The 23,695-nt window shown below is 39.8% G+C and overlaps 1 protein-coding gene across 6 annotated transcripts; it reads left to right on the top strand.

Moving 5' to 3' along the window:
- The first annotated feature begins 5,970 nt into the window (after positions 1-5,970).
- LOC147558531 (ethylene receptor-like) lies at positions 5,971-14,323 on the top strand. Of its 6 annotated transcripts, none has more exons than XM_086660234.1 (9): positions 5,971-6,422; positions 7,367-7,592; positions 7,946-8,132; positions 9,079-10,024; positions 10,908-11,276; positions 11,409-11,675; positions 11,804-11,931; positions 12,109-12,306; positions 13,610-14,323. In XM_086660234.1, exons 4-9 carry the CDS (start codon positions 9,122-9,124, stop codon positions 13,968-13,970), a joined length of 2,226 nt encoding a protein of 741 aa, XP_086516360.1. In that variant the 5' UTR covers positions 5,971-6,422; positions 7,367-7,592; positions 7,946-8,132; positions 9,079-9,121; the 3' UTR covers positions 13,971-14,323. The 6 variants fall into 6 exon arrangements, with proteins under 6 accessions (XP_086516360.1, XP_086516364.1, XP_086516361.1 ...); XM_086660238.1 differs by lacking the exon at positions 5,971-6,422 and having other exon boundaries at positions 7,407-7,592; positions 9,079-9,548; positions 9,637-10,024; XM_086660235.1 differs by lacking the exon at positions 5,971-6,422 and having other exon boundaries at positions 7,431-7,592; positions 7,946-8,005.
- The last annotated feature ends 9,372 nt before the right edge of the window (positions 14,324-23,695 follow it).

The following is a 23,695-nucleotide window of genomic DNA, read 5'->3' as shown; positions in this document are numbered from 1 at the left end:
CGACCAACGAATAGTTAATTACCTAGAAGGCAACATGCTAGAACCATAGAAGGCAACATGCTAGAACCATAGAAGGCAACATCTTGTAAAGGGACAAAGATAGGGTGGTGGAGAGAGATGGTGGTGGAGAGTGATGATGCACAAAATTCCAGGACTAGCGTCGAGTAGTCAAGAATATACCAGACTCCAACGGGTCAACCTGGATTAAGACAGCAGGACTGTTGGACTCACAACGCTCCGCTAACTAAGTCTAGAATATGGAGGTCGGCAAGGATTAGCTAAGGGGATGATTCCAACCCTGTTTCGCTTACAACACAATCAGATCAACCCTGAAGTCTCTAAAGGAATGATGGGGGGGGGGGGGGGGGGTCCACATAAGCTAGGCTGATGCGCCACGCCCTAAACTAGGGAGACAGAAGCGCGTCGCAGGCTTACCGTCTCAATCCTAGAATCTCCCTAAAAGATCCCAGTCGATAAAGATCTTAAGCGTATAAGCAAGTTTGGACTTCAAGAGTCTCAAAAGAGGAAACATCTCCTAGAAGATCTATCACTTCGGCAGAATATCTACGAAGTATCTTTGAACATAGGAACTTCTATTTATCCTGGAACCGAGATAAATCTAAAGGGAAACTTCCCCTAACGGTGGATCACAACCTCCTCATCTAGACAGTCTATCACAGTCGGTCTAATTCAACCTATAAAAGGGCCCCTTCGTCTTCTACAAGACATTCAGGAACAATCTCACATCCTGAAAACAACCTTACATCTTGGAACACAATCACTTTCACTGAGTTAACACAACTCGCCCCCAAAAGGTTCAATCAATATTCAATCTTTTACTGCAAAGAACAATATGACTGTCTCGAGTGTCAGAGCTGTTTTCGAACCCTTTGCAGATTTTCGACCCAGGTTTACGAGGAACAAGGAGCGGGAGCAGGAGCAAGGAGCATGAGCAAGGAGCAGGAGTAGGAAGGAGGAATCTAAATCAACATAATGGTATATTCTATCATAACGAACGCTGTCATGCATCAAGTCCTTATTTCTTGACTAATTAACGGAAAACTATTTTTTTTGACATCAGCAATTGGCGTTAGTAGGAGAGGGGGGGGGGGGGGGGGGAACTCCAACAACATCATCGAAAACTCCTTCGATTCAGACATTTCAATGTCATTCTGGATTGTCTTGGAAGTCCCGTACTTCCTCAATCAACGATCTGTTTCGGGACATACCCCTCAATCGTCGGATGATTGTGTGCGCATCCATTTTTCTGAATCTCTTTTGAAGATTAGGTTCCATTGTGGCCAACATAAGACATGTTACAGAAATCGATTTCATCCGGATAATTTTGGCCTGCTTTTGTTCCTCAACCGTTGAGGTGCAGTTATCTTTGGAATTGGGGTATCTAGTAAGCTTTCTTTGTTTGTGGATCTACGAACACTTCTCAACACCTCCCAATCGTGGAAGTTATTCATGTTCAATTTGTCTACGTCCAAGATCGAACACAGATTGAAAAGACTACCTTTTGCCATCGTAAAACTACATGAAACAGAAAAAGGATTTTACTTAATATTACATTCGATATTTTGCACAAGATTCTATTTTTGCCACATTATCCAAGAAAACCGTCTCTGGTTGAATAATGCGATTTCGAGATCTCATTTCTCAAGGATTAAGCGGACTAGGACTCTGCCCTTAATCCCATTGATTTGGGTGAGTGAACTACTTCACTGGTCATACACTATGACTCCCGGTTGATGGTTTTACATGTTATATGTAAAAACCATCCTTTTGCCTCGAGTATCCAAAACTCTTTTGTTGATCTCGTTAAGTGGAATCATTTAGACGTGTATGCTTCTGCCATAGGCCTACCCGCATTGCCTCAAGGTAGAGATGTCACCCTGCTAAGGCTAGGGGTGGGAATCGGGCGGGTATGGACGCCCGCGGGTAGTTTTGAGTCGGGCTCGGGCGGGTCGGGTAAATTTTTGCTCTGCCCACTCGGGTTCTCAGGCGGACTCGGGCGGGCTTTTCTGAAATCTCCTCTGCTCAAAGCCCGCCCAAGCCCACTAAAATATCGGGTTAGCCGGGCTTCGGGCAAGGCGGGCATCGGGCTTCGTGACTGATATTTTCAATCCAAAATAAGCTTTTCTAATCTAAACAATTTTATAAATCTAAACCCTAAAAAAATCTGCATTCAACAATTTTGCAAGTATGTTATTCATATTTTGATACACAAATATATACTCAACTTTGATTTACATCGACTATTTCTATTACATGATATATATATATATATATATATATATATATATATATATATATATATATATATATATATATATATATATACCAATCTAGATAGGTCTGGTAAGTATACAAATATCATATACCAATCTATGTAGATCTGTACAAATATATATACATAGAAGAGAAAAGGGTTAACAAGAACATTAGAGTAACCCATAAACAATATACAAAAAAAAAAAAGAAAAGAGAGAAAAGAAAAAGTAAAAAATCTAGTGATGTCTTTCTTCTTCTCTGAAGTTATATTCTTCTAAAGCAATACCAAACTAACCATAAAGTATAATGGGAGAAGTTACTAGAAAGAGTGAGATAAAGAAAGGAAAGGGAAGGAAACATAAATAAGAGATGAAGTTGGATCTCTCTCACTCTTCTCATGGACTGAAGGTTGAAGCACAAGAAAAGAAAAAATGGGCTAAGGAAGATAAAACTATATATTAGTAAATATATTAATATATTTAGGGTTACAATTAATCAAACGGATGTGGGACACTCCTTCAGATCTCATCCAACGGATAAAACTAGTTCAGGGACTTGAAGTTATAATAGACATTTTAGGGGCACCCGCCGGGCATTCCATCGGGCTCGGGCTTGGGCGGGTAGTAGAGTGGAACAATTTACCCGAGCCCGCCCTCTAAAATGTAACGGGCTGAGCGGGTACTACCCATCATCGGGCTCGACGTCCACGGACCTTATCGGACTCGGGTAAACGTGTCGGATATCGGGCATTTATCCCACCCCTAGCTAAGGCAGACCCACCATCACGAACAAGGGATCAACGAATGCCTTAATCTGGATAAGCACTTCACTCAAAATTATTTTTAGGGATTTTTACGTTATGTCTAGCATGCGTTATAGTGAATTATTTAGCCTAACCATGCACGACATAAAACGTACATAAATAAGTAAATACACGCGAGAAAGTAAGTCAAGCACACATGGATCCTAGTATGACCCCTAACCTAGAATATCTAATCTCCTTTGGTTTCTTCTTGTTTTGCCTAGATCGCCATCTTTGAACCTCTATTGATTTCTCTCACTCAAATCAGGATCCCACCTTGAGTTTCTTCAATGGACTCATAGGCCCTAAACTCTAATTATAAGACTCAAACGATTTGCAGATCGTATAAACTTGAAATTAAAATTATTACAAGTTTGCACCCATCCGTGCTTAAAACAACAATAGAATAAAACAAATTCTATGGCCATACTAATTTCCGCATTCACATCACATGCATTCATATAATTTTCGACGCTAACAATTATATATGCATGATAATCCGGGAGATACTTTTGCTGACATCTCTATGTCATATACGAACCTTAAGTCTTTACTCAAGGAATTAGACTAGTGGTGCGTCTTGGTTTTATCTTTACGATTTCCAAAATCAAGTTTAAAGAGAACTTCCATTTGGGCCTCGGATGGCCTCGGTCAATATCAGAAAGTTTTGGTGGGATTGGGAGAAAAAATCGATTTTAGACGAAAAACTCTCACTTAAATCAAGACCCATTAAAATAGCCCAAGACGACCCGAGACAAGTCTTGGTCCAAGCCCAAGAACTTGTCTCGGCCTAGGCCTAGAAAAGCCTTCGGCACGGGTCGGGCATGACACGACCCTAGGCCGGCATGGCCCAACTCGTGGCGGTCTCGGTTGGGATGCGTCCTGGTCATAGGCCAGGACGGGGGTCCTTAGTCCAGACGCGTCTAGTTAAGGACCGGGTCTTTTGTGGTGTCTCGGTTGAGACCGAGACACCATGGGACATCCTAGACGCGTTTGGTTGAGTCCGAGAATCCTGTGTCTCGGTCTCTAAGACCGAGACCTCTCGGTTGTCCTTGGACGCGTCCTTACACGTCTAGGAAGCTTCCTGGATGTCTCGGTCTCCCAGACCGAGACGCATCTGGGCCAGATTTTAGAAGTTTCTAAAATTTGAAAGATTCCCCTTTTTATTTTCTTGTGCTTGTGAAAGCTTATGTCCTATGTTTTTAGCAACTTCAAAAAACTCCCAAATTTTGATTTAACCAACTTCTAAAATTGTTAAAACAAATATTTTCAATAACCAAAATAGATCAACAATTGATGTTTTGAAACATTTTCAATGATCAAATTTTGAAATCAACTTGATTAATTTTTAAATCACATTCAAAATTATCAAATTGACATGGCCAAAACACTTTTAGACATAACTATCTATTTAAACGAGCATAGATTGATCCGAAACTTAGCCAAAGTTATCTATGTGCAAGAGGATCTGACGCCACTGTTGGGTCATGATGTCTTCTAGTATTGTAAGGGGGAATCCCAGACATCTAATTTCTAACACTAGTATTCCCAGGATCTCATGCGTAAGCTAATAATGATAACTAAGTTAAACTAGTTGCATAAATACCTTTATCGTGAGTTTTCTCTCGAATCTTTCCAATCGCTTTTGAGAAGACCAAGAGCTCCAATTGTAGCTCCTCTACTTGGGACACCGAGCAATCACCTTAATCTCCCAACTTGTTGCTAGCTTAAATACCAATGGTGGTTTGACGAAAAACACCTTCTTCTTTGACTAGGTAGATATATAGTTGAGATTTTTCTGTCTTTCTTTCTCTACTTGATGTTGTAGAGGTTGAAATGCTTCTTGAGAATTTTCCACACCTTATTTAATTCCCTAAGAGACCTTATATAGAACCCTAAGTTAGAGTTTCATCTTAATTAGGTTTCCTAAAAGCCCCTTTTGAATAAGATTAAGGAAACCCTGGAAAATAGAAACTAGTTTCTATTTTCTAGTTTCCCTTAGTTGTGGCCGCCCCATGGATGCCCTCTTGGAAGATCTGGCCGGTCCCTTAAGGGCACCCGACCAAGCATGGTCGACCCCTCTTTGGGCCCAAAACATCCCTTTGGTGCCCCGGTCCAAAATCCCTCTATTCGGGCATTTTGTACTATCTTTGCCTAAACTTCCTTTAGGCCATGGGGACATATTTATGAGTCTCAACCATACATATATGTCTTATCCCTCTAGTCATATCTTCTGATCAAGTTGACATTCTTTGCATAACCCGTTGTAGGATCCGACCGAAGTTAGCCGCGAATCGTTTGCGATTCGACGATCGTAGTTGGTTTCTAGCTAAACTATACGACCCCTAAATCATCCGGACTTGATGATCTTCTTCATCAATTGTCCTATCCGACAAATTGCTCACGCGTATTGCATCTTTGGTCGAAGGGCATCCTCTTCAACTTGGACTATTACAAGCTTGCACACTTCCCAAGTCACTCACTCACTTGGTTGCTCTCAAGTTGAGTCGTTTGCAAATGAGGACCCTTCACCCTTTTATGACCTAAGGGGTTAGGAAAGTTATACACACTTACAAGGATGGAGAATTCTAAAACATACTATAGAATTCTCTACACACATCCTAAAGACTCTTAGAAATATCTTGGTCATTCAAAAATTATCTCCAGGGTTCTACAAGCTTATAGAATCTTCCGGAATCTCCTTGAATTCTCATGAGTTCTCCACACAATTCTGTCTCCAGAATGCTCTAGAGAGTTCCACCAAGGCAAGGGAAGTCACTTAGAACCATAATTGGGCCATTATTGTGGGCAAAAAATTATGGGCGTGACAGTACGCTTCGAGTGGTGAACAAAATTAGGATTTTTTATACTCCCTCCTTCTCAAAATGAAAGTCCATTATTCCTTTTTATGTTGTCTCAAAATGAAAGTCCCATATCATATATAGCCTACAATATCCAACATTTTGGCAAATATACCCCTCCTTAGTTCTATCAATATCAAATGCATTTATTAGGAAAGATAATGAATGCACTACTTTTGTCCAATAAAATTCACTAGATTGAATTACAATAAATGCTAGCATTCTTATTTAATAGAGACAATATGGGAACACACAAAACGAAAATAAATCGGGTGAGTATCGATAATGGACTTTCATTTTGAAACGGAGGGAATATGATATTTTTCTAAACTAGAGGGGCATAACTATCTTTTGACGAGTTTCAGATAAGAGAGAATTACTAAAATCCCCACATTTTGAAAACTGTCTTTCCATAAATTCTCACATTTTTTTTAGTAATTACATTTTTCACCACCTTTTGTTAAATTTAACAGAAAAGTTAAGTTCTTTCAACAAAAAAAAAAAGAGTTAATTCCTATATGGCCCCCTACTTTGTGACCAGCTTCCTTTATGGCCCCCTTTTTTTCGTAAATTCAAATATGGCCCCCTATTTTCAGGTAAATGTCATTATTACCCTTCTTAATAATAAATTTAAAACATTAAAAAAAATATATTTCCACCTCACCCCTCTCTCTCTCTCTCTCCAATTCACCTCTCTCTCTCCAACTCACCTCTCTCTCTCCGACTCACCTCTCTCTCTCTCCAACTCACCCCTTTCTTCTCCGGCAAGGTGGCCGGCCGGCCACCTTCAAACCTAAAAAAAAAAAAAAAAAATTTCTCTCCTCTCTCTCTCTAAATTTTTTTTTTTTTAAAAAAAAATCTCTCTCTCTAAAACTCCGGCGAAGGGGGTTTCTCTTCGCCGGAGCACGGCAGACCTTTAAAGGTCTGCTCGTGAACAGACCAGATCTGGTCTGTTCACGGCTCCGGCGAAGGGAAACCCCCTTCGCCGGAGTTTTTAGAGAGAGAGATGAGAGGAAAAAAGATTTTTTTTTTTTTTTTTTGGAGGTCGCCGGCCGGAAAATTTTCCGGTCGGCGACTATATTCGGAGAAGATGAAGGTGAGTTGGAGAGAGAGAGAAGAGTGAGTTGGAAAGAGAGAGAGGTGAATTGGAGAGAGAGAGAGGGGTGAGTTGTAGAGAGAGATGAGGTGGAGAGAGAGAGAGGGGTGAGTTGTAGAGAGAGATGAGGTGGAGAGAGAGAGGGGTGAGGTGGAAATAAGTTTTTTTAAATGTTTTAAATTTAGAATTAAGAAAGGTAGTATTGACATTTACTTGAAAATAGGGGGCCATATTTGAATTTACGAAAAAAAGGGGGTCATAAAGGAAGCTGGTCACAAAGTAGGGGGCCATATAGGAATTAACTCAAAAAAAAAAACCTCAAAAGTTAAGTTATTTCAAGTTTAAATACGGATTTACCCATTTGTTAAATAAACACTTTAAATCAGAAGTGTCCCACACCATAGAGAGGGCGGCTTGAATAGAAAAGAGGGGCGTTTATAAAACATATGGGTAACCTTCTCCCTCCTCAAAATTGGATTATCATAACAACGCCAGGGTTCCTTCCACAAATCTAAACTAACGACTACAGCAGGGAGTCTTTCTCTCTCATCTCCAGGTACTCTCTTCTCTCTCATTATTTACTTAATCTTTTCCCGAAATCAAACTAGGGTTTCTAACAGCAGAAAAAAAAAACCCCTCCATTATTTACCTCCATTGTGTCAATTTCTTCAAAAGAATTACATAATGGGTTGATGAAGATATATACTTAAAAAAAGTGGGCTGAATAAGATATGAATGATGTCCCTCATTCCCCTTTTCCAAGACCCGACTGAATACATTGCACTTACTGGAATATATTATTCACTACACCATCTCTTATTTTATTAAGTTACACCTTCTATTATATCAACTACACGTGGAAGGTTAATACCATCTTCTAACCGATTGTCCAATCTGCGAACTTTTCAGATGGCTTTTGTTGATACTAGTTTGCGACGAGATACACGATATCATCCTCTAACGCTGCTGGTAAGAAAACTACCACATTTTTAGGTCGTCCTGAATAGGCTGAAGAACTGCAAGAACATAATTTGCCTAAACTCTCTCTCTAAGAAAAATAAAGGCTTCGTCTTGAATCGCTTCTCAGAAGAAATTTGTAAGTTCATCAACTTTTTCTAGGGTTTTTTTTTGTAAGTTACTTTAGGGTCTTAAGCTCGTTAGTGAACTTGATCAATCATGTATATCTTCTTGAATTAGTAAAGATATCATCAAGCTAGGGTAATAAGATCTGTTTTTGGGTACTGTCTCTTCATTATTAATTGTTCTAGTTTATTAATTTACTTGATTTTGTAGATAATCTTATCTTTGTTTTAATTAGTCACAATTTGAATTGTTCTGCTTTGATTTTGTTACATTTTTGTTTGAAAATTGAATGTATTTTAATCTTGTTGTGCTATCATGACTTGGCTCGATCTTGTCCTGAATTTTTGTTTCTTCAACTGCCATTCATCCTACTGATGAATTCATTACTGATAACAATTATTTAAGTGAAGATGCATTTTTCTCAAAAAAGCAATTTGATTAGAATTCTTCAAATGCGTCATTTTGATTGCCCCCCATATGTATGTAATTTTACTTCTTAGTTGTGGTCTGAACTCTGAAGTTCTATCATCAATTTTATTATCGCCTCATGTATATAGCTCTGCATTGGAGAGACCATGGTTTGAATCTTAACGTTGTCAAAAAAAATTCGTTACAGCCTCTGAAAAAATGAGATTTTCTATTCTGGTCAGGGACCATATTTATTGCTTAGTCCGATTTATCTAGAAATCAGGAACTGCGCAAAGTAAGCATGATATCTCGAATATTATGTTCATTCCTGTTCTTTTTGAGTTTCAGATGATTTTATGTTAGTTAAATGATTTATTATTTGTTCATTGGTTGCAAACGGAACTGTATATTTCCCTCTTATATTTGCCTATTTTATTCATTTCCATTGTAGCCATGTTAACATTTTGTCTGTTTTTCGATTCGTAACTCCTAAAAGGTTGTTTTGTTGTGGGGTGTTTTATTTTTGTTCTCATTAGTTTGGGTTTCTACAGGATAAGTGAGAAAAGGGTATTCATTCAGTTCAGTTCAGTTTAAATGGAGTCTTGCAACTGTATAGAGCCCCAGTGGCCTGCTGACGAGCTTCTAATGAAGTACCAGTACATATCAGATTTCTTTATTGCTTTGGCGTATTTCTCTATTCCTCTTGAGCTGATATACTTTGTGAAGAAATCAGCAGTTTTTCCTTATAGATGGGTGCTTGTACAATTTGGTGCTTTCATTGTTTTATGTGGAGCAACCCACCTTATTAACCTATGGACATTCAACATGCATTCAAGAACAGTAGCAGTTGTAATGACCACTGCGAAGGTTTTGACTGCCGCTGTTTCATGTGCTACTGCTCTTATGCTTGTCCATATCATTCCTGATTTGCTGAGTGTGAAAACTAGGGAATTGTTTTTGAAAAACAAAGCTGCTGAGCTTGATCGAGAGATGGGACTGATTCGTACCCAAGAAGAGACAGGTCGGCATGTTAGAATGCTTACTCATGAGATTAGAAGTACCCTTGACAGGCATACGATTCTTAAAACTACTCTTGTCGAACTAGGCAGAACTTTGGGGCTTGAAGAGTGTGCATTGTGGATGCCAACGCGCTCTGGTTTGGAGCTTCAGCTTTCCTACACTCTGCGCCACCAAAATCCTGTCGAAGTTACAGTACCTATTCAGCTTGCTGTGATCAATCAAATTTTTAGGAGCAATCGCGCGATGAAGATATCACCAAATTCACCTGTAGCAAGACATAGACCTCTTGCAGGAAAATATATGCCTGGGGAGGTTGTTGCTGTGCGTGTCCCACTTCTGTACCTCTCCAATTTCCAAAGAAATGATGGTCCAGAAAATTACGCAAAATATGCATTGATGGTTTTGATGCTTCCCTCAGACAGTGCCAGACAGTGGCATGTCCATGAGTTAGAACTTGTAGAAGTGGTCGCTGATCAGGTTTGAATGGACTCTTACTCTTGTGTTTTTTTATATAATATATATAATAATAATGAGAACTAAGAAGCATCCGACTTTATTATCTAAAGTGAACTACATAACCTTTTTGAAGTGGATCGTATACCTATATTTATGTTGCGCGCATGAAGCTATGCAGTACGACTCGGCCGAGTCAGCCGAGTGACTCGGGACTCGGCTCGGACTCGGACATACACCGAGCCGAGTCCTGACTCGGATCTGACTCGGGTCGTTACTAGTATATGCCAATTTTTTTCCCCTTATTTGTCACATATTAATTCTGTTTTTGAAAATATTCTAGAAATACCAAAATTTTCCGTTTCTTTCAAAAGATTATTAGTTAGTAAGTTGCAATTACAAAGTTTATTAGTAGTAAGTATTTAAACCTTTGAAATAGCAAAAGATTTTCTAGAAATATACCAAAACATAGTTATAGAAAGTTGCAATTTAGTACTCTAAAATATTTGAATTGAGCACTCTAAAATAAATTGCGACTACTGACATGGTGAGGCATTGATCTAAAATAAACATCAAATATTTGAATTGAGCACTCTAAAATAAATTGCGACTACTGACATGATGAGGCATTGATCTTTAGAATCGTCGCTATCCTTTATCTCACTGTTGAATAGTTTATTTTCTCCACGTGTGCCAACTGATAATGAAGACAGTATGCGTTAATTCCTTAACTTTATGATGTTTCACTGTGTGGCATTGATTTAACTTTTTTCATGATACTTGTTCGTTCTACATCTAAGAACTTGCTCACTGATGTACTCTTCATTGTTATGTTTATTGAACTTGTATGGCATTTCCTTTTGTTCATTAACGGATCCTAAGGTTTATATCTTCATATTGTTTACAGGTGGCAGTGGCTCTTTCACATGCCACAATCTTAGAAGAATCTATGAGAGCGAGAGATCAACTTATTGATCAGAATGTTGCCCTTGACCTGGCGAGGAGAGAAGCAGAAACTGCCATTCGTGCTCGCAATGATTTTTTGGCAGTTATGAACCACGAGATGAGGACCCCGTTACACGCTATCATTGCACTCTCTTCCTTAATGCAGGAAACTGAATTGACACCTGAACAGCGCCTTATGGTGGAAACTGTTTTAAAGAGCAGTAACCTTCTAGCAACACTCATTAATGATGTGTTAGATCTATCAAGGCTTGAAGATGGAAGCCTTGAACTTGATATTGGGACATTTAACCTTCTTGGAATGTTCAAACAGGTAAACTTATAATCAACCATAATGTTCTTTCGCTTTCGCAGATTCCACTTTATCGTTACAGTCATTAGGTAGGGACATGTTTGATCAATACTGCTGCTAATATTTGCATGTAATAAAAAAATGTTAATGCAGGTTATTGACTTAATTAAGCCCGTTGCATCTGTCAAGAGGTTGACAGTATCACTAAATATGGATCCAAATTTGCCCGAGTATGTTGCTGGAGATGAACAACGTCTCCTGCAAACAGTACTGAATGTAGCTGGAAACGCTTTAAAGTTTTCAAAAGAGGGTAGTATCTCGATTGTTGCTTGTATTGCAAAGTCAGAATCTTTAAGAGATGCGCGGGCTCCAGAATTTTTTCCAGAGCATTGTCCTGACCACTTCTACTTGAGGGTACAGGTTAGTTTCACATGCTCTGTGCTGATGTTCTTGCAGCAGATTTGTGGTTCCTCAACATCCTTGACTTATTTGTTATCGTTGTTGCTTTTTTATAGATTTATTTATTTATACTGTTTTCGTTCATGCAGGTAAAAGATACTGGGCTAGGAATCAGTCCCCAAGATATCCCCTATTTATTTAATAAATTCTCACAAAATCAGTCTCTGCCAAGTAAAAATCCTAATGGAGCAGGTCTTGGTTTAGCAATTTGTAAGAGGTAATATTACTTTTACTGGTTTTTCTTATACTGTTCATTGTTTTTCTGCGTATACCAAGTTGGTAGTCTAATACTGCTTATCTTGGTAATACTGCAGCTCCTCAGATGGGCTCCCATATTTTTTTTTGTAAAGAAATACAATATTAATGTTTATTCACTTTATGCATGGTAAATCAGGTACGTAAATCTCATGAATGGGCATATTTGGATCGAGAGTGAAGGCCTGGGAAAAGGGTGTACTTCTATATTCATTGTAAAACTTGGAATTGCGAACAAGTTAAATGACGCAGAACCACGTTTTGCACCGAAACTGCAAGTTAATCACGGCCATGCAAATTGTCAAGGACTTAAAGTTATCCTTGTGGATGATAATGGGTTAGTAAGCTTTAAAGTTCGCATTACCTGATGTCCATTCCTATCTTATACTTGATTCCTGAATAAATTGATGTGTAATCTGTTGGCAGAAGTTTCAGCAGAGGTTAACTTTAACGTCATCCATTCTTCATGCCAGAATTCAATTAGCTCATCCTTATTCATGAAAACTTAATCTATGTTGCCTTTAGGATTCAGAGAGGCTTCTTATTTGTAGAGAATGATAGCCCCACTCCCTAGGTTTCCTAGTTGGGGAACAAATATAAAATAGAAATTCAAAAATCTTGTTGAAACTTCTTTGACGACAAGTAGTACCAAGAATTATAACTTCAAGATAATACATAATCACGTATAAATCTAAATGTTGATTTTGGATCTAACATTGAATTAGTAACTATGTTAGTAGCGATAGTTTTTTTTTTTTAATTAAATTGAACTGTCTATACAATCGTCTTTAGCTTGGTTTTGTAAGTCAAAACTGATCAGCAGATCGATTTTATCAAGTTTGTAAGTACGTGTAGTGATGGTAATCATTATAGCATGTAGATCAACATACACCCTTTGGATACTCCCTATGCAGGGCCACACCCTAGTGTAAATAGTGTGCTCGTTATATGGAAAAGCAAGCAAGGGGCCTACCTTATATGTAAATGCGTGTTTAGTTCATCAGTTATTACGTAAGAGCACCTCCAATGCAACACTCGATCTTAGAAATTCTGAGTGTCACATAGGATTTGTAGAGTTTTTCCTCTCTCCAGTGCAAAACTCAATTTGGATCTCTAAGATGATGTGCCGGTTTAATAGATATATCTCAAGAGGTCACTCTATCTTTAATATTCTCTTGAGATATCTCTAATTGTAACCCATCATTTTTAACAGTTACACCAATAGAAACCGTGTCTTCATATATCTCCAATGAAACTGATTATTTCTTTATAGAAATAACCACGCCTCACAAATAAGCAAAGCAACTTTACAGCTTTGCTTGGAGACGCAAAAGAATTGAGGATCTCTATTTTCACCACTTAACAATGAGAATCTCAATCAAAGACATTCTTTTTAAGTTTTTAATTTTCAAAAAAAAAATTCTTTTTAAGTCTTTTGTTCGAGATGCTCTATATGCTAGTTGGGCTTCTCTGAATCTCTGTAAAAGTATAATACCGAGAGCAAACAAAACTTGCTGTTTTAGTTCAGTATTCAATAATTCAACCTTTCCCAGTATGCAATTATAATACCCTGAGGAGATATAACTGTTATTTTCTGGCATGAAATGACACCGTGACTCATCTTTGTATTGGTGATGCAGGGCTAGTAGGATGGTGACAAAGGGACTCCTTGTTCATCTGGGATGTGATGTAACCGTAGTTAGCTCAGGCAAGGAGTGTTTGAGGAGTATTAACCAAGAACATCAACTGGTACTCATAGATGTATCCCCGCCGGGGATGGAACGGTATGAAGTAGCTGTAAGGATGCGAGAAAGATTTTCGACATCCCAAGAGAGGCCCCTGTTCGTAGCACTTACAGGGAGTACAGATAGGGTAACAAAGGAAAACTGTTTGAGGGTCGGAATGGATGGAGTGTTAGTAAAACCCATTTCACTTGAGAAGATGAGAAGTGCTTTGTCTGAGCTCCTGGAGCGAGGAACTATTTCTGTATGCAGGTGGTAGCGTAGCTTAAGAGGAAAATGAGAATCTCTTCTTTCTAAAGGATGAGCGAATCTATCCGCTTCAGGAAGACAGCAGTATGACATAGTTTTTGGTCCTAATATCTGACAGAGGTGAGATTATATATGATGATGATGGTATCAGTCGATTTTGTTGTTCGCCTTCTGAATCACCAAATTTATTCTGTCAATGAAATGTATGGGTTGAATCGGAAACTACATGCCAGTGAAGATGAATCCTTTTGCCAATATTGGTAGCAACCTTGTGCAGTAACAAGAGAGTGATGTTAATAATTTGATTATAGTAAATTCAGTGTACACAAAACATTCAATGCAATTAGTACAAGTTAACCTAAACAGCAGCGGAATTCAGAATGTCAATGAATGCATGGTAGACCCAAGTGTTGTTTACAACCTTTTGTTTTGAAGGAAGAAAGGGTTTTAAATGGATGGAAATAAGTGGAGAGAAAACAGGTACTTAATTATCTCATATCTCATACTCCAAAAAAAAGCTGTTTCTTTAGTTGCTTCTTTTATGTGACTTCACCCTCGAATCTCTTCACCACACGAGACTTCGTTGCACAGGAATGAAGAACATTAATCTCATTTAGCTAGTAAGGCTGCCATCGTATAATTGGGCCTAAATAACACAACCAACCAATTGAAGGATCTAAAACTAAATATTTTTTTCTTACTTCCATGACCACCTTTATCGGCTGCTACGAGACATCTTCACCGGCCACACCATTGTTATGAATAATTTACTATCCCGGGCAATTACAAGCCTAATCATATTTTTGCAGCTCATATTATTCTCTCTACAGGGCAGCCCAGGACTAAAGTGACCGCTTTGGACCCAAGCCTAAAGAGACCGCTTTGGACTCTCACTGTATTTAGAGCCTTGTGTTTGGCTTTTGTATCTCACTTTTGAAATAATGACTAGATTCGAAACAAAACTCTAGCATGACTGAAGTTGTAGCTTAGTAGTAATTTCTTAGTGAGATTAAGTTTTCTTTGTAAATATTTTAAAGCTAACTAACGTGGGTTCCAACAAGAAGTCTGGTGTTTCTCTCTATAAGAAGGTGTTTCTAAGATTTTGGGCCCTCACCAGTTTGGGGTCCAAAGTAGCCGCTTTGAGCCGGGACCGCCCCTGTTTACTTTTCTTCTATTTGATCCGGGATTGTTTTAAGGGAGAACCCCAAACCAATTGGTCTGACTTTGGGGAAGGGAAAACTCTAATATTTTTCTTTAAAGAAAGGAGGGAGAGAAAAAGGACGGGTGTTGGTGTTAATCTATTATATTAAAACAGCTCGGTCGGTTACTAAAGGTATAAGTCTGACCGTCCATTCTTTGTGTGGTGTTTGCATCTGACGGATTAAAATTAAAATATTTCAAACTTTATACGGTTTAAAAGCTTTTGTAATTAAGATTCCTAGCCGAGGTTATTTTAGTCATTTATCAAACAAATTTTTTTTCTTCCTCCATTTTATTCTAGTCGGTTATCCTGGGGATAAGTCTGGCCGTCCATTTTATTTTAGTGATATTTCTTCCATAAATACAGTTTTCCCTCCATCCTCTTTAAACACACGGTTTCTCCCTCTCTCCTCTTTAAACACACGGTTATCTCTCCTCTATTGATTTTGGAATATGATTTACAAATTAAGGGAAGTTAATGTAATTTATGTTGTAATTTAAATTTATTTTCTCTTCCTCAAAGGCGTTAGCCAAGAGGGATCTTCCCCGTCCGTAGGACGGGGAGGAAACCTAGTGAAGATGTAAAGGAAGAACAATGCAAAAGATGAATATGTTGGTGGCGGTGGTGGTTACCGGGTTAGTAGGGTCGTCAGTGAAGGAGTGTGGTAGCTGCCGATGAAGAAGAAAATAAAAAAATAAAAAATTTAATTTTAGATCCTTAGTTTAGTTAACACATGTACACCTAATTTTTGTTTGTTCACGTAAAACAGTTGATTGTCCGTAAATTGACAACGGTGGAAATAACATTTTAAATGTAATTGAGGAAAGAAAGTTTTTATTCAAGAAAGAAAGTGGGAGTGAACTACGATGTGACTTGGCGTAAGTATTTCCTTTGAGAGAGTTTTTGTGTTAGAAGTCGAAGATAAGTATAAGTTCCAAAGCATAGCCAAAAGTATTACCATTTTATTTTGAGGAAATTGAGTTCAAGATCCAATGTTAAATCTTTTTGTACTAAAAAGACAAGTTATATTCTTTTCATTTTTTCTGTTAAAAATCTAAATTTTGTATGTTTTTTGTTAAGAACTCAGATATTTCTATTATGGTTGGTTAAAAATTTAATATTTTTTGCAAAAGTGTTACAAGGTGTTGCATGACATTGCAAAACTGTTATAATGTTTTACAAGGTGTTGCAAGGCGTTCCAAAACTGTTGCAAAACAGTTGTAAAATTGTCGTAAGGCGTTGCAAAGCTGTCGCAAGACGTTGCAAAACTGTCGCAAGACGTTGCAAAACTGTCGCAATGCACTATAAAGTCGTTGCAAAACTATCGCAAGTTGTTGTAAAATTGTCGCAAGGTGTTGCATATTAAAAAAATACTCAGGGAGCTGAAGACTAAACAAACTTGACTAATCATTTTTAACCAATGGCGATTTTTTTTTGGAGAGTTTTGGCCAAAGTTCGTAACAACGTCCAAAATTTCGTTAAAATTTCGACGTCCGTAGTCTTGAATTTAGCAGTTTCAGTTGTTTGTCTTTAATTTTTCCGCCACGATAAGATATTGAAGGGATACACATCACTTAATCTGTATTATTTCAAGTAAATAACAAAGAAATTAGTAATGGCTAACAAGGAAAAATCACCACACCCTTCCTTGTTTTTTTTTTTGTTGAACCCGTCCTTGCTTGCTAGCTATATGTCACGCCCATAATTGTTGGCTCACAAAACTGGCCCAATTGTGGTGCTAAGTGACATCCCTTGCCTTGGTGGAACTCTCTGGAACATTCTGGAGACAGAAGTGTGTGGAGAACTCTTGAGAATTCAAGGAGGTGCCGGAAGATTCTAGAAGCTTGTAGAACCCTAGAGAATACTCTGGAAGGTCCAAGATATTTCTAGGAGTCTTTAGGATAAGTGTAGAGAATTCTAGAAGGTGTTCTGGAATTCTCCTCCCTTGAAAGTGTGTAGAACCTTCCTTGCCCTTAGACCTATAAAAGGGGAAGGGGTCCTCATTTGCAAACCACTCAAGTTGAGAGCAACCAAGTGAGTTAGTGAGTGACTTGGGAAGTGTGCAAGCCTTGTAATAGTCCTAGTGTGAGAGACTTAGAGTGCTTGTAATCTACACCATTGTACTTGAGAGTTCTTAATAAAGATTGAGTTCCACCCCAAGAGTGTTGGTGTGTTCCTCTCCTAGTTCTCTTAAGTATTCAAGTTACTAGTCTCTTGTAATTCCGCTGCCAAGAGACCCTCTCGGGTTTGCCTTAGTCAGGGTTACGGGCAAACAAGTAAAGTAAGGCTGACTTGTGTTCAACTAGAGCTTGGCAATATACGCTTAGAGCCGGTTTAGAGCATAAGTGCCGCACGGGTAATAGGCGACAGTGCTAGGCCGAATTTTACTCCGTGACAAGTGGTATCAGAGCCAGGTTCGTGTGACCGAAGCAAGGTAAGAATACGTCGGAATTATGTCGAACGAATCCGAGGAAGGAGGAGTCATAGCCGACCCAAGGAAGGAGGGACGTCCCAAAACGAAGAGTGGCAAAACAACTCGAGGCATGTCCTGTGACTCCAGGTGGGAGGCTTCCTTGGAAGCTCGATGGGAAGCTTTTGAATCTAAAATGGCCAGGGAACTTGATGGCCTCAAGGAGCCCGTTCGGAAGGTTGAGGAGTCCTCTTCCGAGCTAAGATCAAGACTTGGAGCCTTAACGGTTACCCAAGATGAAGACAGAATGGAAATGAATACAGCCTTCAGGGTGTATAGAGGGGACCTGGAGACACTAGAGAGGAAAGGGGTAGTACAGGACGGTAGGATAATGGCCTTGGAAGCTAAGCTTGAGGAATGCATGTCCAAGATAGCTACACTGGAGAGGAATATGACTCAAGGCACAGTGGTAGTCCGAGAAGCCAGCCGAAGGAAGGTACCCGAGCCTAAGTGTTTTTGCGGAGCCCGAGACGCCAAGGAAGTAGAGAACTTCTTGTGGCATATGGAGAGATACTTCAAGGCCATAGCCCTTGAAGATGATGAGGAAATGGTGGAGACTGCCGGCATGTACCTATCAGATGATGCACTACTATGGTGGCGTCGGAAGACGGAAGAAATGGATAGGGGGCGATGTCGGATCGATACTTGGGAAGCTTTCAAAAAGGAGTTCAAAACCCAATTCTTCCCAGAAAATGTGGAGTTCGGAGCTAGAGAACGACTCATGGTGCTCAAGCAGACAGGACCCGTTACTACCTATGTGAAGGAGTTCAACAACCTAATGCTTGACATCTCAGACATGTCAGAGAAAGATCGCTTGTTCTTCTTCCTACACGGATTGCGAAAGTGGGCAGTCACGGAGCTCCGTCGTAGGGGAGTTGAGGACCTATCCACGGCCTTGGCTACAGTAGAAAAGCTGGAAGACTTTAGGCCCACTCAAGAGAAAGAGAAACCTAAAGAGCCAGCCCAAGACCGAAGAGGTGGAGAAAGCGACCGCAAGAAATACAAGGAGAAAGAAGACCCTCCAAGAGGTTGCCTCCTCTGCCCAGGTAACCATCCTACTCACTATTGTCCAAAAAGAAGTACCCTTAGTGCCATGGTGGCCAAGTGCGAGGAACAGATGAGCAAGGGCAAGGACAAGGTCGAGGATGATGGGGACTATGCTGAGATGAGCTCGGTCCGCCTCACTGCCCTGGAGATGGGGCAACCACCCACCAAACCAAAAACAAAGGCAAGAAAAGGACTCATGTACACTGACCTTACCTTAAACGGACAGTCAACCCGAGCTATGGTCGACTCCGGAGCGAATGAGAACTTCATCACTCCTCAAGAGGCTGCGAGGTTAGGGATGAAAATCGAAGGCCAAAAAGGATTCACAATGAAAGCAGTGAACTCCGAGGCTAATGCCGTACATGGAGTAGTGCGGAAAGTACCACTAAAGGTCGGAGCATGGAGCGGCAAGCTAGACTTCTACGTCGGAGACATGGATGACCACAAAGTTATCCTTGGGCTGGACTTTCTTGAAGTATCCAAGTCAACGGTGATTCCACACCTTGGCGTGCTCCAGATCATGGACGAGAAGTCCCCCTGTGCAGTACCCTTAACCTGCATCAAGGAAGGTACTTCTCTTACTTCTATTACTCTCTCCTCTCTTCAGCTGGGTACAAGTAAGAGGAAGAGAAGGCATGGCACGCAAAAGAGAAGATCCCAAAGATCAGGTCAGCACCAGGCAAAGCAGCTAAGGTGTCCTTGTGGATGCGAAGACAAACCACAGCCAAGTGGGTCAACCACAGGCGACAAGACCAAGGATCGGGACGAAGAACATGTGCGGAGCCAGCATGCACAACCAAATGGAGGAACGTCGAAGCCCAGGAACGCACGAAGGCATCGAAGGCATAGGCGAGGCTCAAAGGAGCAACGCAGCAGCCACGGACAAAGCAGAAGAGCAGAGTCGTGCAGTTGCGGGTGTTGCTTCATGTTCGCGACGAGGACGTCTGCGAATTAGGTGGGGGAGTATGTCACGTCCATAATTGTTGGCTCACAAAACTGGCTCAATTGTGGTGGTAAGTGACATCCCTTGCCTTGGTGGAACTCTCTGGAACATTCTGGAGACAGAAGTGTGTGGAGAACTCTTGAGAATTCAAGGAGGTGCCGGAAGATTCTAGAAGCTTGTAGAACCCTAGAGAATACTCTGGAAGGTCCAAGATATTTCTAGGAGTCTTTAGGATAAGTGTAGAGAATTCTAGAAGGTGTTCTGGAATTCTCCTCCCTTGAAAGTGTGTAGAACCTTCCTTGCCCTTAGACCTATAAAAGGGGAAGGGGTCCTCATTTGCAAACCACTCAAGTTGAGAGCAACCAAGTGAGTTAGTGAGTGACTTGGGAAGTGTGCAAGCCTTGTAATAGTCCTAGTGTGAGAGACTTAGAGTGCTTGTAATCTACACCATTGTACTTGAGAGTTCTTAATAAAGATTGAGTTCCACCCCAAGAGTGTTGGTGTGTTCCTCTCCTAGTTCTCTTAAGTATTCAAGTTACTAGTCTCTTGTAATTCCGCTGCCAAGAGACCCTCTCGGGTTTGCCTTAGTCAGGGTTACGGGCAAACAAGTAAAGTAAGGCTGACTTGTGTTCAACTAAAGCTTGGCAATATACGCTTAGAGCCGGTTTAGAGCATAAGTGCCGCACGGGTAATAGGCGACAGTGCTAGGCCGAATTTTACTCCGTGACATATAGCTCTTTGCTATTTTTGTACACGGATTATAAATTGTTCTCGGTAACCTGGTTGGATCATTACAAAGTTGAAAATCAAAGTCAACTAAAAGGTCAAAACAGTGTAGCATGAGGCTATTGTTAGTGTGGTTTGTATTTCTTGTATTCTTTTGTATTTCCTTTTATAGTCGAGGACATAAGGGTTAATTATAATTACATCACTTCTCTATAAATATAACAACACTCTATTCCTTAGGGCATCTTAACTCAAATCACTTACATGGTATCAGAACCAATCTCTAGAAACATTCCTCTTCTTGGTTTTCTGTGCTTCTTTACTCTTCTTCCACTCTTCTTTCACGACTGACTCCATTGTGAATCCCGCCTCACCTTCTATTGTTTTTTTCTCTTCCCAATCTCTCTCAATTCAACTCCCCATTCTCTACCCTCTCCAACATAGCAAATCTAGTTTCCGCTCGACTAGATTATACCAACTACCTATTGCGGAGGAGCCAACTTCTACCCATTCTTCATTCTCAAGATTCTGTAAGTTCAATCGCTCTTACCCACCTCCTTCAGAGTTAATTCTAAGCTCATCTGAAGTGTCCTCCACTCCTCAAAGAAATCCTGACTATATTTTTATATCGCAACTATCAAATGCTCATTTCATGGTTGAATGCCACTCTAACTGAACCAGCTCTTAGTCAAGTTTTTGGCTTGACTACCTCTAGACCTGTGTGGGAATCCCATGATTTTTTTCTTCCATTAACTCTGCTAGATTAATGAATATGAAACTTCAGTTTCAAACTCTCAAAAAGGGAACTCTCTCTGATTTTGATAATCTTTTTCTTCTCAAGTCCATTTCCGATTCTCTTGCAGCTATTGGGCACCCTATAGCTGGCTCTTTGCTTGTTCTTTTGTGGTCTCTGGACTTGGTTAAGACTACGAAAGCTTTGTTACCTCTATCACCACTCGGCTGGTTCCTCCTAGCTACTTTGAACTCCATTTTCTTTTACTAACTCATGAGTTTCGTGTTGAGCTCATTCGTAGTCAGAACATCCAACTGATGATGCACAAAATGTTGAGTCGTTAACTAACATTAATAAGTCAAGAATAGACCAGAAGTCCAATGGGTTAACCCGACTTAAAGGCAACATGACTGCTAGACCCGCAACGATCTGCCACCTACGCCAAGAACTGGGAGGTCAGAAAAGATCAACTAAGGAGTTCCAACCTTGCCTAAAACACAATCATGTCAGCCATGAGATTCGCCAGAGAAGTAAGGGGGGTCCACTTAAGCAAGGTCGACGCCTTACGCCCTAAACAATAAAGGCAGAAGCGCGTCGCACACTGACTGACTTAATCCCGAATCTTCCTAAGATCTTAGTCTGTTAAAGATCCCATGTGTTTAAGCAAATTGGACTTCAAAGAGGCTCAAAGGAGGAAACATCTCCTACAAGATCTATCACCTCGACAAGATATATATGAAGTATCCTTGAACATATGAACTTCTATTTATCTTAGATACGAGATAAATCAAAAGGAAACCCTAACTACGAACAGTAGTCGCATTCCCAACAGTGGATCACAACCGCCTCATCTACACCGTCTGATCACAGTCAATGCAATTCAGCCTGTAAAAGGGCACCACATCGCCTTCTTTAAGGCATGTTGAGTAAGTTCAATACATTCTAAAAGGGTCATTCAATTCTCGATCTTTTTACTGCAAAGGGAACCTGACTGTCTTGAGTGTCGGATTGGTTTTCGAACCCTTTGCAGGGTTTCCCCCTGATTCCTAAGGAGTAAGGAGCAAGTTGCGGGACCAGGAAGGAGTATCATTCATCTAGACAGAATATCCAGGCATAACAGACGATGTCATGCATCAAGTCTCGATTCTCTTACTGATTGACGGAAAACCACTTTTTGATGTCATCACCAACCAATTGCCCTCTTCTCTTAACCATCTCCTCTAATTCGTCCTCATCAATACTTTGCACGTAGAGGAAACAAAGGTAGACAAAACAGAGGCGGAAATAGAGGTCATAGAGGTTATAGTTCAAAATAGGAAATTACCGAAATAATTACTCCTCTATCCTTGGACTTCCTCCTTCTTCACAACTTATATGCCAGTACTTTGGAAATCTAGGACATTCAGCTCGTTGATGCTTAAGTCTACTCAGTGCTAATGATTTGGCTCATTCTTTTGCTGCAATGGAAGTTGATTCAACTCCATTAGACCTAGTGGTGGGTAATTTCCTTCTCCCCGCTACTGAAAAAGAACTTAATATCAGTATCTCATATTCTTCGTTACTTTAATTTCTTTGTAGTATTCCATCGAAAGGGTTTCTTTGTTTAGGATATTCTAACATGGAGGAGACTCCTCGTAGGAATGATTGGCGAAGGCCTTTTACGATTGTCATCCCCAAAAGCAGCTTCACCACCAGTTTCCTTGTTTGTTTCCTCCACGTCCAATGCTTCTTCAAACTCCTCTGAAGTTTGGCATCGTCGTTTAACTCATCTCAATTTGCAAGTTTTGAATTCAGTTACTAAAAACAATGGTTTAAGGATTAACAAAGTTTGTAAGGAATTCACAAAATGTTGAAGTTGCATTACTAGCAAACATCACCGTCTCCCTTTTTCATTTGTTAATCATTATTCCTCTGCCACTAATGAGATTGTACATTCTGATCTCTTGAATTCGTCACCAGAGACATCCCCCTCTGTTCATCGACACATCTTATTTTCTAAAAACCAAATCAGAAGTTAAATTTCATTTTCAAAATGTCAAAATCTTTGTTGAAAAGCAATTTGGAACACAAATCAAAGTCCTTCAATCTGATGGTTGTGGTGAATATGTCAATTCTGACTTGTCTAATTTTCTTCTTCAAAATGACATTCAACATCGTTGATCTTGCCGTCACACTCCACAATAGAATGGGGTAGCTGAGCGTAAGATAAGGCATCTAGTTGAGATTGTTTTTTTTTTCTTCTTCATCAAGGCTCTGTTCCTCATAAATTTTGGCCTGAAGCTTTTCAAATTGCTATATATACCATTAATCGACTTCCAAGCTCTTTCCTAAAGGGTATATCACCATTTCAAAAACTTTTCAAGTTACCAACTTTATATGATAATCTCAAACCTTTCGGTTGTCGATGTTTTCTTCTCTTAACTCAATTAGAAACTCCAAATTGGATGTCAAAACTCAACCATGTATCCTCCTTGGATACAGTCCAAACCACAAAAGGAATAAATGCCTTGATGAATCCTCTTCTCAAATCTATATCTCTTGCCATGTACTATTTGATGAAGAAGTTTTTCTCTTCTCAAACAAATCTTCAAACATCAGAGAAATGAAAAACCCTA

The sequence above is a fragment of the Eschscholzia californica genome, unplaced genomic scaffold (genome assembly GCF_041429995.1).
Source record: "Eschscholzia californica isolate CP2 unplaced genomic scaffold, dmEscCali1.0.p SCAF_2, whole genome shotgun sequence".
NCBI lineage: Eukaryota > Viridiplantae > Streptophyta > Magnoliopsida > Ranunculales > Papaveraceae > Eschscholzia > Eschscholzia californica.
The sequence above is the reverse complement of the archived record's forward strand: the minus strand, read 5'-3'. Positions and strand labels throughout refer to the sequence as shown.

Excerpts from the sequence above, each read along its gene's own strand:
- LOC147558531 (XM_086660234.1), top strand. The coding sequence starts at position 9,122 with ATGGAGTCTTGCAACTGTATAGAGCCCCAGTGGCCTGCTGACGAGCTT. Across the intron at positions 10,025-10,907 it reads TAGAAGTGGTCGCTGATCAG|GTGGCAGTGGCTCTTTCACA; the intron begins GTTTGAATGGAC and ends TATTGTTTACAG. Across the intron at positions 11,932-12,108 it reads GGTTTAGCAATTTGTAAGAG|GTACGTAAATCTCATGAATG; the intron begins GTAATATTACTT and ends ATGGTAAATCAG.